This window comes from Electrophorus electricus, chromosome 19 (genome assembly GCF_013358815.1).
Source record: "Electrophorus electricus isolate fEleEle1 chromosome 19, fEleEle1.pri, whole genome shotgun sequence".
Taxonomy (NCBI): Eukaryota; Metazoa; Chordata; class Actinopteri; order Gymnotiformes; family Gymnotidae; genus Electrophorus; species Electrophorus electricus.
In genome coordinates, this window is record NC_049553.1 from 3,594,422 (window position 1) to 3,612,118 (window position 17,697).

Below are 17,697 nucleotides of genomic sequence, written 5' to 3' on the forward strand. Positions count from 1 at the left end.
ACACCATATGCAATCTCAATGCTGTATAATCAAACGTTCTATGTATACACTGAAATCGCCTACATCTGGATAAAAGACAAGATTACACAAGAGATTAGGCAGCAGTTTTAATGTTAGCGAGGAATTAACTCAACAACAAAAAACATATTTCCCAAATTGCCTAAATTGTAGCAATATACATAACTTGGAGACTGGCAAGAAAGAAAAAAATGCGATTCCATATCACTGGGAAAAATAAATACATTTTAAAAAATAATACATGACGTAAAAAAAAAAAAATCATTCCAAATCATTGGCAAAAAAAAAATAAAATAAAAAATTAAAATAATACTTGAGGTAATTTCATTCTATTCTGCAGCGTGTTCACACAAATCTGGTAGATTTTCATGTCCTTCCTGCTTGTATTCTGGTATATCCTGTGTGTCTTCATCCTTTCGTATGCCTGGATTGCAGGAGCCTGAGTCTCTGTCAGAGTGGTCGTCGTCTTCGCTGTCCTGCTCCTGCGTGTCCTCTTGGTCCAAGGGTACGGCTCCTTTCCTCTGGGGCAGCACGGTGAAGAACGCCTCCTGCCAGTCGTGTTTCTCCAGGTACGCCAGCAAAATCTCAAACACTGGAAAAGAGGTAAAGCAGAGCTTAATGTGCTTGTGCTGACCTTCAGCAATTCACAACTAAATGCACTGCATTTCTGAGAAATTAATGCTGCTAACTTTGAGGCATATGGTGGTTGGTTTACAGTAGCTAATGCCAGCAATAATGCATTTTTCCACATTTTCTTCCATAGCTTTGTCATACAGGCTTTGCCTCCTTCTTACCGGTGCAGGTAGGAGGGTTCATTTAAAGCTGTCTCAAAAGTTGCCACATTCAGTTCAAACTTGGAACGCTTTTGTGAAACTCTCATGTTGTGCTTCTTTGTATGCATGTGCAGACTTGTGTGAACGTGTGTGTATGCAGGCATGTTTCCTCACCATGGTTGACGGCAAGCACTTTGCGGCTGTTCATTTTGACAAAACTGCCCAGTGGTAGTTGGGCATGAGAAATTCCAAGCTCTTTGGCACGCTCTAAGGAGATTCCCTGAAATACATGAGGATGGTTGACATGCTGAGAAACATCAGAATATTTTTAAAGTGCCCTCAACCAATCAGCATCTTCCACCACTGCTTTACGACTACATGGACATACTAAATACAGTGCTTCCCATAAGTAACTGGATAGTGAACATTGCTGTTGTTTCACCTCTGTACAGAACCAAAAGCATCAATGGCAGTTTACAAAAAAAACAAAACAAAACAAAACAAAAAAAAACAAACAAAAAAAAACTAGTGATGCACTTCGACACATCATCAGTGATGTTACCTGGGGTCACTGGGTGTTTCAGGTCTTTTGAACATCACTCACCCTCTCTCGGGCAACCCAGCTGGGAATGATCAGTTCCTAGCTTGTGTCCAAGTTGCATGCACCAATGGATCACTCTTTTTGATCTACAGCTATCTAGAGTCTGCTTCTGATTGGATTCCTTTTGTGTGCGTCTGTGATGCCGAGGAAATCGTAGGCCTTGCAGAGAGACCGACCTGCAGATCCTCTTCAGCCCACCTCAACGGGCACGCACAGTGTTCCTCACCCATTTCTGTAGCACTTGTCCACCAAGCCTGCATACTTAGTTCCCTTCCTTTTGTTTGCCTCTTACACTCCATCTTCCAAGGGAACAAATCTTCCAAAGGATTTGCAAAACCAGCACAATGTATGCTCTCAGGGCGGTCTCTGTTAAGTTCTCTGGAATTCCTCATCTGCCAGTCAAATGCTGTTCCAAAGTCCTACTGCTCCCTTCGGCTGGGGCTGGGATTTCTCCCCAACTCTTACAAATGCCATTGCCAGCCTTGATGGTCGGGGGCGCTTGGCTTGGTGGGAGGCACTGCAGAGGTGTTATCAACAGCTTTCAGCAACTGTTCATGCTGCCAGTGGTAAGGACCTTCACTTAATGCCTTGGGAAGCAGATATGAGTGTGCCCCAGTTCACAAGGGACATGCCAGCGAGATGACCTCTCTTCAGCTGAAAAGGCTACACAGGTTTCGAAGAATGTCAGACTGTTTTAGGACCATTATTGCAGAAGGGTTCAGTGTGCCACAAGTCAGACCAGGATATCTTCTGATCCAGCGCCTGTTCCCATCTTCCCATGTTCCCTGCTTATTCGTACTCATCATCTGGCTTACACGCAGCTCTTCAACTGCGGCTTTTATCTCCTCTCGGACCTGGTGACGCCCGTCATCATCCTCAGGTTAGCGATGATGGGTTGATGGAAAGCTGCCGTGCTCTTCCTGAGGCCACTCTGCCTGTCTAGCACAGGTCCACAATGTCTACACTTAGGCTGGCACACGGGGAGCTTCGGGGCGATGCTCTTCCCACACAGGGCGATGCTGCTCAGCCTATGTGGTAGACCCAGCCACCTGCGCAGGTGCTGACTGATCCCCCTCTCGAAGCCCTCGACCATCCACTAAGGGAATTCATAGATCGGTAGTAGCCATGCATGTCCTCAACCCCTTGTTTATGGCCTTGAGGGAAGCAGCATTCTTCAGAGTGCTGTCAGTGGTTTTCCAGGCTTCTGCCTGACTGATGGCATCTTAGTACCTTCCCATAATTTAACACCAAGAACCTGGATTCTATGGCTTGAAGCACATCCATCCTGGATGAAGAGCTTCTCAAAGCCCTGGACAGCCCACCAGCATCCTGGCTCTGGGGCTGCTGTGACTATTAGAGCATCCATAAAGGGGGCTCTGGCTGGGGGCTGTCAGACTCCAGACTTTGTCAAAAGGTGTCGGCCAAGGCACAGGATCACTAAAATAGTATATGCATTGATGGTCCCTTCTTCCAGTCGGGGTCATCCTTAAGTTCTGCCCTCGAGGTGACACTCAGAGTAAAGCTATGGAATGGATGCACTGGTGAGGCCCAGCCACAGCACATTAGAAGAAAAAGGTGTCAGCCACAGTTACTTTTTCCTTCTTGTACACCTCTGATCAGCTGTGTGACAATTCCCTGTATTTTCATGGCATCCCGGCACATTCGGTATCCGACCCTTCTGAACAGACATGTCAACGTACGTGTTCTTCAGGACATGGTCAGGTGTCACGCCATGACATTTCACTCGTTGAAAAACACTATATGGACAAAAGTATTAGGACACACCTCTTAATCATTGAATTTGGGTGTTTCATTCAGTCCCAATGCCACAGATGTATAAAATCAAGCACCTATCCATGCAGTTTGCCTTTATAAACTATGTGAAAGACTGGGTCATTCTAAAGAGCTCACTGGACTGAAGCATGACACTGTAAAAGGATGCCACTGTTGCAGTCAGTTTATGAGGGGAATAAACCAGCATGATCATCTTTACCATGAGACACAAACCACTGGTAAGCCTTGAAAACAGAGAGGGAAGTTTATAATTTGCTTAAAAGTACATACAAAAAGCCCAAAGAGTGTTGAGTTCTAAAACAAAACCTTACAGACAGATCAGAAGATTAACCTGTAACAGAATGAAGAAAAAAAAGGAAAGAACAGAAGAAAAAAATTATGTAATGGCAGCAGCGGGATAAGCATCTAAACTTCAGATGCAAGAGAAGTCTCAGATCCTACATAACAATAGATGTTAAAGGGCCCAGTAAGACAGTATTCTGAAATTGGAGGAACATGTATAAAGGGAGTCATGATTCCAATAAAGCTGAACCTTCAGCCCATGGTCATCGCTTTATATAAAACAGTACAGAGCCAAAACACTGTAATGTAGCCTATATAAATCACGACACAGCCACATTAGGAAACATGTCATGTTTAGATGGGAGTGATGTAAAACCTTTGGCTGTAGTGCTGCTTTGCCGTTGTATATTTATCTAATGCATAGATAGAACTGAGCATCTCCACCAGAATTATAGATGTCTCAAATAAGGTAAAGGTCTCTTACTACTGCTATCAAAATCTAAATATTGATACATTCTGCCAATGGATATTTTCTGTGCTCCAAGAATTACTTCCAAAAGATCTAGGCTAGTGGGGCTCTAAGGACAAAAATTGTTCATAAAAGCAACAGTAAAACATCAGCATGTCACCTTCAGGGGTGGGTCCGACAAATTTAGCAATCAGTCCTCCATGCATTTTTCAAGAAAGATGTAGTACATAGCATTATATAACAAACCTTATGATGGTTGTGGTCCACTAGGCCCCCAATCACATAGGCCTTAGTTTCATCAAGCTCCTGCAGTACGTTGGGTGAATCAGAGGTAAGGTACACCAAATCCTCTTTGCTTAAGACTTCATGAAAGTGCTCTGGCTTGATATGGATGTCCTATGTGCATTGAAATAAATACCGGGGTAGACAAGTTCAGTGAGTTAAAGCCAATGCCTCCTATAATGCAATTTGCACCCACAACACCAGGTTTGATGTATTGTCATGTCCCTTGAGATTTCTGACAGTGACATGAGTTACTGAACTGCAGGGAAGTAATTTATACATTATTCATATGTGGATTAGATGACCACCTGGCTAATTTTACATGTATGATAGCAGGCCAGATAATTTGGTGATTTTACAATAGACATTTAATACAAATTTAAAAGGTAGGTAATGAGCTTAAGTATAAAGACTTTCATGTTTTCACCTTTCACTGACTTTGTGTATGCTTAAGTGGATATGCCTGAACACTTACATACAGAATAACTTTATACATCAACAAAATTACAAGTTGGAAAGTAAAGAACCCCTGCCATTCTACAAGTTGGTATACAAAATAAAAACTTACCTTCCAGTTCACCCAGCCTTTGTTAATTTCATCCATGTTTTGTTTCAACTGCCCACCATGACTTGTTATATAAAACTATGTAAGAAGGTCAAAAGTCAAAATGTCACATGTGCACAACTAATTACAATAGATATATATTTCAGGGTCAAACTGACATGATGGTCATTTACCTGCACGGGGTGTGCTGCTCTTCTGTTCTCTGCATAGCACCTCTGGATCTGCTTGTGGAGCTTCTTTACGTCCTGAACATTAAAATTGTTTAATAAAATTACATAAACACAAACACATTAATACCAGGCCTGACACGCAAATAGAACGATACGCTTTTGTAATACTTCTAGCATACTCCTCATACAAGTCTAAGCACATCGTGGATGAACGTGCAGTAGTTCTCACTGGGTGGGTGAGCGGTGGTGATCACACCTTTAGCACCATAAGGCTGTCAAAGCTGCAGTCTAGGATCAGGCGGAGAGGGCTGGGCTCTGCCTCACTACGCAGGCGCTTCTTGACTCTGCTGTCAGCTCCGTCCTCAGCCTGTGTCTGCCTTTCCAGCTTCCTCTGCTGCTTCCGCTCCTTGCGCTTCTGCCTGCAACAGGTGGGGGTCACATGGGGGGCTCAGGTAACATCACAAACAGTACGGCACACCACATCGATCCCAATGCAGTTCTCTGAAACCCGTTATGAATTTACTGTCATTTGAATGGCTATCAGTGCCACGTTTACTTGCGTAGGTCTCTTTGCTCTTCCCACTGCTGCTGCCTGAGGAGCCTCTTTTTCTGCCTCTTTGACAGCATCTCAGCTTCTCCACTTTGGACCTTCTGGTCATTTCCATCAGCTTTGAGATCTCTGTTACCATCAGCGGACATGCTACTGCTGACTTCTGATGAAAGTTGCTGTTACCAAAGCAGGGGGGGGGGGGGGGGGGGGGGGGTTAATATATAAAGTTTTTCTTCTACGAGCACCAGTTTTAAAAGTAGCTAGCCACATTATGAATAATTATGTAGGAAAAAACATCTTGCATTTTAGATGTTTGTTGTAAATGTAAATATTTTTGACATTTATTCAACTCACTTTACAATTAGCTAGATAACTAGAAAACTAGGTTAAAATGTTCCCTCTGTTGTTATTTTTTATAATTTATTATTGGCTAAGATAACTAGCTTAGCTAGCATGACAGGTAGGTTTGACGTGTGTCAACAGAACTTTCAAAGAGAACAAGACCAGCACAAGTACTACTATCGTAGGCTTCTAAAGGTTGCACAGACAAGAATCGTGATACTGCCTGATAACATCACCAACTTACAACTTCATGCGAAACTCTCACTCATTCAGCGCCTTATTTTCATCCAGGTTTGAGCCTCTACCACAGCGTGTCGCGTTTTTGCGTCATTTATCTGCGCCACTAGGTCATTCACTATCCACCATGTTTGTAAGGGCATACGGAAAAATAAAAGTACCTAAGCACTTGTTTGTCTAGACAGATCTCTGGTAAGAACGTTTAACTTAAAAGAATTCAAATAAAATGGAACCGATCAGGATAAGTCAAAAATTGTTTTAAAATGATAAAAAATAGAAGATAGGAGGAAAGACAAATGACAATCTACACATTGTTAAGAAGTGCACAAGCACTAGTTTGAAAATAATATTTTGAACACATAATTTTTTGTACGTTGATCTCGAGTTGCTTTTGCCATTTCATCTTCTCATCTATTCTGTCTGATGAAAACCTTAAAACCGGCAACTTAAATTCTTTCACACAGAAATGCCTTGCTGCAATTCAAAGATTGTTTACAGACACAATTGCCATTCACTGCATAAATCATCTCTTCTGGCAAGGAGGGGAAGAGAAGCCTGTTGAGAATGTGCTGAAAACATTTTAGGGATTAGACAGGGTGCAGTCCAAATCAATTTGATCCTTCCTAAATCTCGTCACGTCCTTATCTGTAACGTGATTTGGCTTGGTGCTCTTTCCTTCATTCTTCCCACCTCTCACCTCCCTGTTACATGATCCAGCTACATGCTAGACATGCAGCCAAAAAGGTCACAATGTACGAGACAGCATAAACCAGTTTACGATCTGGTGTCCTCGGTAATATATAAATGATTTTTATTTTTTGTAGATAACTCATATAGATAGTTTGATATTGCTTTTGAGCTTAGAAAACTTGAATTTGGTTATTGATATTAAGTATAACTTGAACACACCAGTTCAAAAATTTCTCCTAACTTCATTCCTATAAATACCTGATGTTAATCAACTTTAAAAAAAAGAAGAAGCAAATGACGCAAAAATAAATCTATATAAAATGACAGATTTCTGATGGGAACTGTGGGTGTGCTGACCATGCATAATGATGTAGAAGATACGGGATAAACTATTATTCTCTGGTAGGGTCCAAGGCCTTTTCTTCATTTTACTACTCAATTCTGTTAAATATGCACATTTCCAAAATGTAAATTCCTTTGCTTAATTCCAAACACCACGAATGCAAAGGTTTTTTTTCTTTTTTACTCTGTTGTGTGTATATGTGTGTGTAATAGGTATTAAAGGACAATAAAAAAATACAAATCTAAGAATTAGTTGATTGCAGCACAATTGGCATCCAAAGGTTTAATTCAGATGTATTTGTTCAGATATGTTTCGCCTGATGTAGGGGTCTAAATGTTTTTTATTAATTAGATTTATTCTGGTTTCTGTCTGTTATAGATACTCTGGATAGTTGCCTGCTCTTGAAAGGGACAGGCAGGCACTTTTATTAAATGAGCATACATTACAACTGACTACCTTACTGGACCCACAGTTCTGAATAAGATGTCATTTATCTTATTTGTATCATTCCCGAAGACCGCTGTCTTTTCACATTAATGCTTTTAATCTTGAGGGAAAAATGTCTGTTTGTATGTAATATAAGTGATAAGGAAGGAAAGTTGCTTGCAAACCGTCATTATTTTACTGCCTCGTGATGAGATCAGTGTATTTTATTGAGGAACAGTATAGGGTTTATACTCCATAGCTTTCTCTTGCAGTGCTACTTGAAGGTAGTAACTTTGGCCAGTGCCAGGTCTGCATGGGACTAAGAAACCATATCTTTACTTGGGAAGTATTTCTGCCATTTCTCCAAGATCCATTACCCTGCACACCAGAAATACTCTGTATAGACTTTTGAATATTGGGGAAGTACCAGCATGCTTTGCATTGAAGTAAAAATAACCTGTTATATGCTTGCAGGGGAACAGTGCTAAATGAAATATGTTGTCTTCTGTTTCATCATTTCCAGACAGTTGTAATCAGTAACCATGTGAGCAAGATTTAGCAACAGGTACTTTCTAACATCTATTGAACAAAACCAAGATTTTGGAAAAGTATATTCATTTATTGAACAATAAACATTGTTTTCTCATAAATGAAATGATCACTCCAAGAACCAGCTTCACGGTTCTTCCTTTCACGTTCATCAAGCTTGACTCACTTGTTGTGGCCCACTGAAGATGCACCACACGTTGCTAATCGCCATCGACAACCAACACTTTCCACTTACCCTCGCAACCTGACTTTTTCATTTCAGTCTCATTCAAGCAATCCATTCCAAGAGAGAATGGCACCAAAATTAACATTCCTTATAACATCTAATACAGTGATCACTTCTAAAACTTAACTCTCATTCAAGTCAAGTGCTTTTTTATGGTTTTGAACAGTGGTTCATGGAAATAGCAGCAGGTGGATGGTTAAAAAAAAGCTCATAAATTTGCTCATTTAAATGTGACATGGCACTTTTTTTGTACTTAAATTCAGTTGTGTTTTGAAATATCACATAAACATATTGTAAAATAACATTGGGCACCTTCTGGTTGAAATTTGGACTAATGACAAGAAATATCTCACTTCAGTACTTGAAACAGAGGACAAATTAACATTAAACTTTCTGAATAAAAAAAAGATATTTATCTTACATTACAGATTAAAAGTGTGTCCTACCAGAGTTACATTAATCAGTATGCATTCTGACCTTCTGACAGGATTTGTAAAAAAAACCTTTCACCTTAGTAGATATTTTCCATTGTTAGGGGTAACCACTGGAATAATTTCTATAAACAAAGCTCAAGATATTCACATCCCAAATTACCAGAGATTATTCAAACAAAATTTACGACAGCTTAACGGACTGACCAGCAGCTCCGATTGCTTTTGAATTGCTTAGTGTAACATAGTCATTACAAAACTACCACTGCATGAGAAAGGAAGCAGGGAGCCTAATCTCTATGCCCTTGATAAATGGGAACTAATGTGTAAGAAAGTTTGAAAATGCTACCACTTAAAATTCTCTCAAAGCACCATATAACTAATTAATTCAACTCCACTCATTGCCATTTGACAGATTTAAGGTTATCTTAATTTTAAATGATGCAATTCAAATGAGGACTATTCAATGGTCATTAGTAAACCAGATCCTAACATTTCAGTGTAAATGCATGATTTGAATAGGAATATTGGCAGTTCAGTCACAATTGAATATTGATTCATCCCCAGGTTAGGCAAAAGTCAAATGTTATTGATCACAAATCTGCCAATGGGACACTGGAAACAGTATACATAATCAAATAAATGAAACAAAACCAGAAATATCACGAGAATGACAAAGTTCACCCAGAAACACAAAGGAAAAAGCCTTAAAAATCCAACACATTCAAAGCAAATGGTTTAAAACATTTGAACATTTTAACTCATATTTAATGGAATTAATACAAATAGAACTAAATGAACTAACAATCTCTAATTAGGCCAGGTTATGTTACACTGTTTTTTTGAGTAGATCTGTGGGACCTAAAAAACCTACAAGAGAAACAGATTTCACTCAAATCTCCTTTAACAAACTGAAACTACAGTCAAGAGATCATATTTGTACAGAACATCACAATGACAAATGTAGTTATGGGGTTCAACTGGTTTACACTATAAATAAAGCCAATTAACCTTATATCCCATTTCTTAATTCAAAACTACTTACCTCTTTGACTTCATCTTCCATCATCCCTTCCAGAAAGGCCAAGGCTGAATGCCCAAGTGCACACTAACTGACTTGCGCATATACAAACACAAATTATTGGTACTGTCATTAAGATCAATAGAGGCAGGTAGTCCCCTAAATCATCTTGTTCACCACCATATTAACCAACACAAACCACTGTTTGCGTTTCTAGGTGGTTCTCCCAGTACCAGGAGTAACAGAACACAATATAAGTAATACAGTACAGCATTTGTACTGTAATACAAAACCCATTCAATCTAAAAGCAAAAAGGAAGAGATGGTGAAGATCAATCAGAAGGATATAGTTTCAGTATAAGAATATGGGATACAGGGAGAAATCAGGACCATACAAGTGCTTTCCAGCAGATACTCATAACTACACCATCTTGCCTTCACCCTTCAGTTCATGGAAAGTTTGAGTAAAATTTAATGCCATGTTCTTTTTTTTTTTTTTCAAAACCAGATAATGCCAATATTTGAGTCTTTTACTGCTCAAGTCTGTTATGTAACAGGCTTAATAATATTTAATAGGTGTCCAAGTGATTTAACCTATAATGCTATAGCAATTATTGTCCAAAATTTTCACACAGCCAGAAAAGATCTAGTACTTGCCAAGAATAAGACACTGCATAGTGGCATCACAAACAAAAAAGGAAACACAGTAAAGCTCCACAACAAATAAAGACGCAAAGGATGTTTGATGATGATCTTAGGAGAGACTGTGGATTCCAAAATGGGACGGCTCTGTGAGGAATCGGCGAAAGAGAAAAACACAACTGGGAAATGATGATGGGAGGAATATGGGTGGTTCCTGTGAGAAACAGAGTGTGATAATGCTTAGCATTTTAATAGCATTTTATTACTATTTCTCATGCTTAGATTAGAGGTTAGAGAAAACTGAACTTTTCCATCCCTTTAGTTTGTTAAGCTCCTTTCCAAAAGCCTCTGGCCTGCCTCTTGGTCCTTTCCCTTTTGCATAACGCTGTCCTATATAAAGGCTGGCACACACACACACACACACACACACACACACACACACACACACACACACACACACACACACACACACACACACACACCCCTGCTTTGATATACAGCAGCAGCTGACTGAGTCCTGTATCAGCACAAACACATGCCACATGGTGCCTGGCCTTTCATTCCTCCCACCACTATACCAACCTGTTCAGCCTAACTCAGGCGGAGCCCTTACACCTCACATTCCCAGCTACACTACACTCTGCAATACACATTGTGATATAAGGTTTTGTTTTTTGTTTTTGTTTTTTACAAAAAGGGCAATTGTGATATTGGAACGAGCCCTTGGATCATGTACAGGATTCTTTTTTTTCGAGTGGGTGTGGAATGAAGAAAACTAACTGAGAGATTATTGGTTACATACCATCAAAACATTGTAAGTCAGGCAGTCATTAATAGTCTTCCAAGACCCACAGCCTCTCATCCCAAAATAGAAAGCAGCCATTAACACATTTTCAGTTGGCGTGTTATGATATTTGGCTTGAGCAAAGGTTAAAATGTAACCTCTAAATAACAGGGGTTACAGCAGGCATGGTTGAGTTACTCTACTTTGAATAGCCACATACTACTTCAATTTACAGCAGCATATGTAACCAAGAGTGTAAACATAACACACTGAATTTCTAGCAATTTGAATTTCTTTACACAAAGGGAATTTCTTCCCATAGACTTTTGCCAAAAACCAATGATAAATGAATGATGTGCTTTAGATCTTGGAAAAATACTGACCATGTATCTGTTTGTTCCTTTCAGGCCATCAAGCCAGTTCACTTTTTAGTTCTGTTCCAGTCCATGCACTAAGCTTACTCAGATTCAAGCTAAATGAAGCCCATTTAAACATACTCATTAAGTTCTTAATGACTGTACATTTTTGTAACACAACACATATTGATTTTCAATGGGGAACAATTTAGGCAATTATGGTATGCCTAACCTAATATTTCTTTTTGCAGTGTAACATACCCCAGCAATTTCTACAAGTAACCTGGTGTTGGAAGCTGGAGCAGAACTGGTCATGTGGACTGACCTGGGTGTGTAAGGACATGTGCTTCTCTTCTGAAGGCATAGCGCCACTAGATATGGTACATCACATCATGAGTACTCATCACTGTACTCACCGAAAGTGGGTTCATCATTTATGGCTTTGTGAGGAAAGAAGCAGTATCTAATGTGCATTTACAAAGCATTATTGCTGCCAGTTCCCACATAGTTCAATGTTTTACACTGCCTTATTTCTGAGTTTAGAAATGTTAAATACCTTTCTTGTTATTAGGACAAGAAACCCCTGGTGCAACTGGTGTTGTGAATGTTGTAACAACAAAGTATTAAACTAAATTAACTGTGAAATATTTCTGTGCATGGCATGCTAGGCTGACAGTAAAAGAGTGTAGGTGAGGGTCTGACATTAACAAATAGCACTTACACCGTAAGGGGACAGCATGTTATCTGTGCTCCACCACAAAGCTCATGGTGGTGCCATCAAAGGAGGGTGGAGCAACGATCCTGGGTCCTTGCTGGGAGGAGATACTGATGACAGGCTGTTTGCATTTGATTGCCCTGCCAGTGATGATGTGCTGAGCTCCCGGTGCTGTGTTCTGAGACTTTCCAGAGGGCACATAATAAGGGCTTTCCATGTAGGCTCCGTCACTGTGCTGCCCTGTTTGAAAGTGTGCTTTGTCTTGTCCCTCCACCTCTGTCTGCATGGAGAGCTGAGATTGAATCGTCCTGGCAGGGATAACCGTGGTGGGCATGTATCCCGGGTAGAACATGTAGGTATGGCTGTAAGCTCCAGGGCTGATGGCCAGAGGGGAGATAGGCATAGGCACAGGGGTGACGGGCGACTGCTGTGACATGGGCACGTCCACGTACTGGCCAGTCTCTGGATCGAAGAGTCGCCTTGTGGCTGGTTGCACTGGAGTGTCCACCAAGTAATAACTTCCAGTAGTGGGGTCAAGGAGCATTTTTCTCTGTGTTGTTTGGAAGTGCTCCGTGGGTACTGGGGAAGGTTGCACCGCTGGGGAGAAACAGATTACCTGAGGCTGGGCAGCCTGCATTGTGATTGGCAGAGAGTGATGGTAGATGGTAGCAGTAGGGGTATCTGGGGACTGTGTCTCCATGACAATACTCGAGCGTTTTGGGGACTGATGACTTTCTCTGTCGCTTTTGGTGTCACTGCTGTGTCCCAGGTGAGAGAGTAGGCTGATGGTTTGGGTCTTACTGGCTTGGGCTGGGAAGGTGTACACAGCTGTTTTATCACAGATTGATTTGGCAGGTTGTTTTGCAGAAGTGGTATGGGGTTTCACAGGTATAGTTAAATAATTCTCAGAATCAGCCAATGACGTAAACTGCACTGAGGCAAATACAGCCTCAGTGTCACTGGGCTTCTGGCTCTCTTCGACTGTGTGTTTTGGCTGGGTGATCTTTAAAGACACTGGCAGCTTTGGAGACTTGGGTGCCATACCTTTAGAACCAAGAGATGCCGGGGATGAGACATTCATCTGTGGGGCCTTTACTGAGCTTGCTGTGATTGGGGCAGAATATTTCTGACTGTCGCTCAGGCATGATATGTTCTTATTTGGCGTTCCTCCAAGCAACTCCAGAGGTTTGGGGCCATTTTGCTCCTCTTGGACAACAGGAGTGCGTGATGTTTTGAACATTTCTTTTTCTTCTTTGGTAAGGGGCCTTTCTGTTTGGGTAAACTGCTGTCCAGAAGGTGGAGTTTTGCTTGTGATTGAATCTCGCCTGGTGGTAGCTGCTGGTGTAGACACAGAACCAGTGTTTCCCAGCTCTTCATCGGTACCTTCGTGTTCCTCACTAGCAATGAGTGAGAGCACATGGCTGTCTGTTATAGGTTGTGGTTCAGTTTTCCTCTTCCACTCATATTTGTCAAACACGTAAAGCTGCTCCATTGTCTTTACAGCTGCCTGAAGTTTCTCCAAAGCAGCCATCTTAGAATCTGCCTTCTTTTCACCTGTGTCACTTACTTTGTCTTGCTTCTTTGTGCCAGTACTAGTCTCAGTTCTTAGTCCAGAGGAGCCTTCTTGCTTTGTGGTTGCTAACGGCATTCTGCCAGTTTGTTTGTGGATGTGTGTCGTCCCGGATTTATTACCTTCTACAGCACCCTGAGGAGATGACCGGTCAGGCTCTGGTATGTCCTCAGCAAATTTATGTTTAGAGGGCTCCATCAAATTCCCGGATTGTTTCACATTGCTATTTGTATTTACCGACTGACACTTAATCACTATCTGAGAAAGGGAGGCTGGATTCCGATATGCGTTCCGTTTGGAGGTTTTGTGCTCTCCGTCTGCGCTGTTGGATTTGTTCTCGTTGTTGTCTAAAGACACGAAGTGATACGAGCTCTTAACCAATTTACGGACGTCTCTAACCTGGTGTATTGGCGGTTGTAGCTTTCCCTTGTTATCTCTAATGTCTCTGACCATAAATTGGGGAACTTTGTCGGACGAGTCAGTCTTAAGTGCTGCGGCCAGCGCTTGGCATTTTGAGTCTTCGCCTGCCTTTATCAGGTTGCCTGCACCGCAGCCTATATTGGGAGTAAGCATCTTAGCGATGCTGAAAGGGTCACTTTTGTTCTCCCTAACACTTCTCAAACGTATTTTAATTTCTGGCGATTTCGATGTTACAATACTTCGAGCGGCGTCTGAGACATACAGAGTGTCGTCTGCGCGCAGTTGCATACCTCCTATCTCCTTTCGATCGACCGCTGCGCGCACGGTGCAATTCACGTCCGACTGAGGCTTCCCGACGTCCTTCTCACTGGACAGAAGTTGGATGCTTGGCACAAACAAATGCGACATTTTAGTCATCTTGCGGTCCATTGAATCGCTGCCTAGTTCACTTTCTCCCCGCTTGTCGTTAGTCAGTTGCGGTTTCCTCTCGGGACTTTTATCGTTTTTACGTTCCTTTTGAAACTCTAGCTCGCCGTCCCTCCAGGATCTGAATGCGCTATTTTGGCTTCGAAGCAGCGTGCTTTTGGACGGCTCGAATGCTCCTTTTTTAGTATCAAAACCCGCTTCATTTGATGACACTAAATTAGGTTCTGATGCAAGAGTTAAAGTCTCTTCTCTGTGACTGTCGTCCTTAGCACTGCAAGAATTGCTGTCCACTATGTCCCCCAGTTCGTCTAAACAAACAATGGTGAAGTCAGAGTCTGGCTCTGAGAATCGCGAAGTCTGTCTTTGCAGTCCTCTCGAGTCCTTCGATGTCACTCTCTCCTTGGCCGGTTCGTGGTCGTGACTGGTAAAATTTGGAGAAGGCGTGTGGTTGGGTTCGCATATCTCCCCCCTCTCCATTTTGCGCTCCTGCTCAAACTGCATTTTCTTCGAGATGACATTTTTCAGCAGATTCGAGGCGAATACAGCTTTCTTGTGCGTGTCTTCCATGGTTTCTCCTGCATTGCAGGGTCGCTCGCCTGACTCACTCCCCTGCCCGCTTGGCAAAGTGTTTGTAACCTCATCTATGGAAGGTGATCCCCCAGTATTTTGTGCGTATTTTGCACGCCTTTCGTTTCCAGGTGGCCCAGCTTTAACATTACAACAAAGGTTCAGTGTTTCTGTCAGCCGTATAACCCCACTTTGCTCCTCTCTAAAGTTGCCCAGGAGCTCAATTTTCTTTGTTGGTGCATTTTTCTGGTTGAATAAACTACCGTTCAAAGCAAATATTTCTACTGGGGGCGCTCTCATACTGGTCAGCGACAATCCGGTCATCCCCTTACTATCCCTCTTTCTTGCCAACTGAACATTTGTGGAGGAACTTTTATGTGACACTGTATTGCGATCGCCTCTCGCGGACACGTTCATATTTCCGTACTTTAAGTCAACAAATTTTGACCACCTGTTGATGCCTCGCCCATGTTCTGAAGCCGAGGACTCGCTGGAGGTGCTGAAATTGATGGCATCAAAATAGGGGTATGCCAAACTTTTGAAAGCTCTTGCCGTGAGATTTCGCACTTCCTTATCGGCATCATCCAAGTCACTAACAGCGCTAGATGCGCCGCTAGAGTATTCGTTATCTTTGCCTTTTAATTTGTTGCCAAAATGCAAACGCCCTGGGACGGCGATTAAACACTTCGCGCCATCGTGCATTTTATCGTCCTTTGTGTCATGCCAGCCATACCGACGACTCGTTTCTTTAGTGTGGCTGGTATGATAAAGCACGTTTTCTTTTTCCTGGACGTTGCTAGGCTCTTTTATGGCTCTGGAAGTGGTTTTGATTGACAAGTGAATCTGCCCTGCTGTATTCCCTGCGCCGTTTTGGTTATTTGGCAGTTTTTCATCTGAGCTGGCGTGTTTGTTCGTGTCACAGAGATCGCTTTCAGGCTTAGTGCTGACTGCTGCTTCGCTCGTATTAGCCTCAGCCCGATTGCTTTTCACGTTCGCCGAGACGCTGTATTCCCGACCAATGGTCTCGTCACTGTCAAACGAAGCATAATCCACAAAAGAGTAGACCTGGTGGTCATCATCGATATCCCAGCTGGATCCCATCCCAAAGTCGCAGTCGACGTCATGGTCCAACTCTGAAAGCTGAATTTCGTGCGTCGTGATATAATGAGACTCGTTTTCGAGAACTTCGGGAATGCAATAATCCGAAACTACAACGCTAGCCTCATCGTCGGATTCACTTTTCTCGCTGAGATACACGTCAGTGTATTGTAAATCACCCTGTTCTTGTCCGTTGTTATTTGTTTCAACATTTTCCGACGATGTCGCGGGTTTGGGCTCCACCTCGACCTCTTTGACGGGGAATTCTGGACAGTCCATGAAGTTTTCATTGACCTGTGGCATTTCTGAAGAAGAAGCTATTTCAGAGGAGCTGGACTGGTCTCCCGCCTTGCACTCGTCTGTCGTGCCGTTCCCCGAGCGTTCCTGAAAAACAGATTTGCTCGTAATGTTTGGCGCGTTTGCCACCATAAAAAAACGATCGCGCACGGCTTGAATTTTATCCGTTGAGGTTGAACCTTCGGTGCCGCTAGAGTTTTTAATGATCGATAGTTGATTTGATAGTTGATAGTCACTATTGAAACTTACTTTAACTGTTTTAGTGTCGTCCAATTTTAGATCCATCAAGTCGTTCAAATCCACATAATTTTCCTTTTGTGTCGCTGCGGTGCTGGAAGTTTTGCTGGATAGCACACTTTTTAGCGCATGGCTGTCTTCGCTGTAAATGAATGGTCTCTCCAATGCTGCCATAGCCTTTGTTATGTACACACTATTGTTGAAAGATATTGATCTTATGGGTAGATATTAGAGACACTGGTCCCCAGGAATCCCTACTGCTCTCCCTCTACTCTAATCCTAGTGGAGTTGTTGCTCTGCACACCCTTCCTTACCGACAGTTGTTGGTGTGGCACTCGAGACTATCATGTCAGATGCCTGTAATGACAAGAGCAGACATTCCAGGATCGAGCTTTGGTGTGAGGACCATAAAGCTCTTATGGAAAACACATGAACACATTTTGTTAGAAATAAAGTCATAAACTAACTTTATATTATACCATTATCCACAACCAGCCGAAGTTCTGATTCCATTACATATTCTGCGGCGATGATCCCTGTCGGCACATAGTTTACAAATATAGAGACGGTGACGAAACGTTAAAAAGGCGGCTATTTTAAATCTAGGATGTTGTGATCCTCGTGTTTTGTTACATACCGCAGACAAGGCTGACTCTTCCACACAACATTTGGACTAAAAAAAGATTCCTGAACTCCAGCAGTCCCGCTTCAGGCCTCGCTCTACTATATGATCTGATGAGAAAGCAGCCCCAAAGGTTACGCTCTAACTAGCATGTTACAGCATGCTATATACAATGGATTTTGGTATGTCAATAA

The 17,697-nt window shown here is 42.1% G+C and overlaps 2 protein-coding genes across 3 annotated transcripts; both read right to left on the reverse strand.

Moving 5' to 3' along the window:
- Nucleotides 1-94: 94 nt before the first annotated feature.
- trmt10a (tRNA methyltransferase 10A) lies at nucleotides 95-6,158 on the reverse strand. Its single transcript, XM_027017204.2, has 8 exons — nucleotides 6,091-6,158; nucleotides 5,511-5,680; nucleotides 5,211-5,373; nucleotides 4,958-5,029; nucleotides 4,788-4,862; nucleotides 4,184-4,333; nucleotides 966-1,071; nucleotides 95-610 (listed from the first exon to the last, which is right to left on the reverse strand). The coding sequence occupies exons 2-8, from the start codon at nucleotides 5,651-5,653 to the stop codon at nucleotides 348-350; spliced, it is 972 nt and encodes a 323-aa protein (XP_026873005.2). The 5' UTR covers nucleotides 5,654-5,680; nucleotides 6,091-6,158; the 3' UTR covers nucleotides 95-347.
- Nucleotides 6,159-8,066: 1,908 nt separating this feature from the next.
- c19h4orf54 (chromosome 19 C4orf54 homolog) lies at nucleotides 8,067-17,178 on the reverse strand. Of its 2 annotated transcripts, XM_027017249.2 has the most exons (3): nucleotides 16,894-17,178; nucleotides 12,273-16,731; nucleotides 8,067-10,625 (listed from the first exon to the last, which is right to left on the reverse strand). In XM_027017249.2, exons 1-2 carry the CDS (start codon nucleotides 17,053-17,055, stop codon nucleotides 12,292-12,294), a joined length of 4,602 nt encoding a protein of 1,533 aa, XP_026873050.2. In that variant the 5' UTR covers nucleotides 17,056-17,178; the 3' UTR covers nucleotides 8,067-10,625; nucleotides 12,273-12,291. The 2 variants fall into 2 exon arrangements, with proteins under 2 accessions (XP_026873050.2, XP_035375838.1); XM_035519945.1 differs by having other exon boundaries at nucleotides 12,273-17,178.
- Nucleotides 17,179-17,697: the final 519 nt, after the last annotated feature.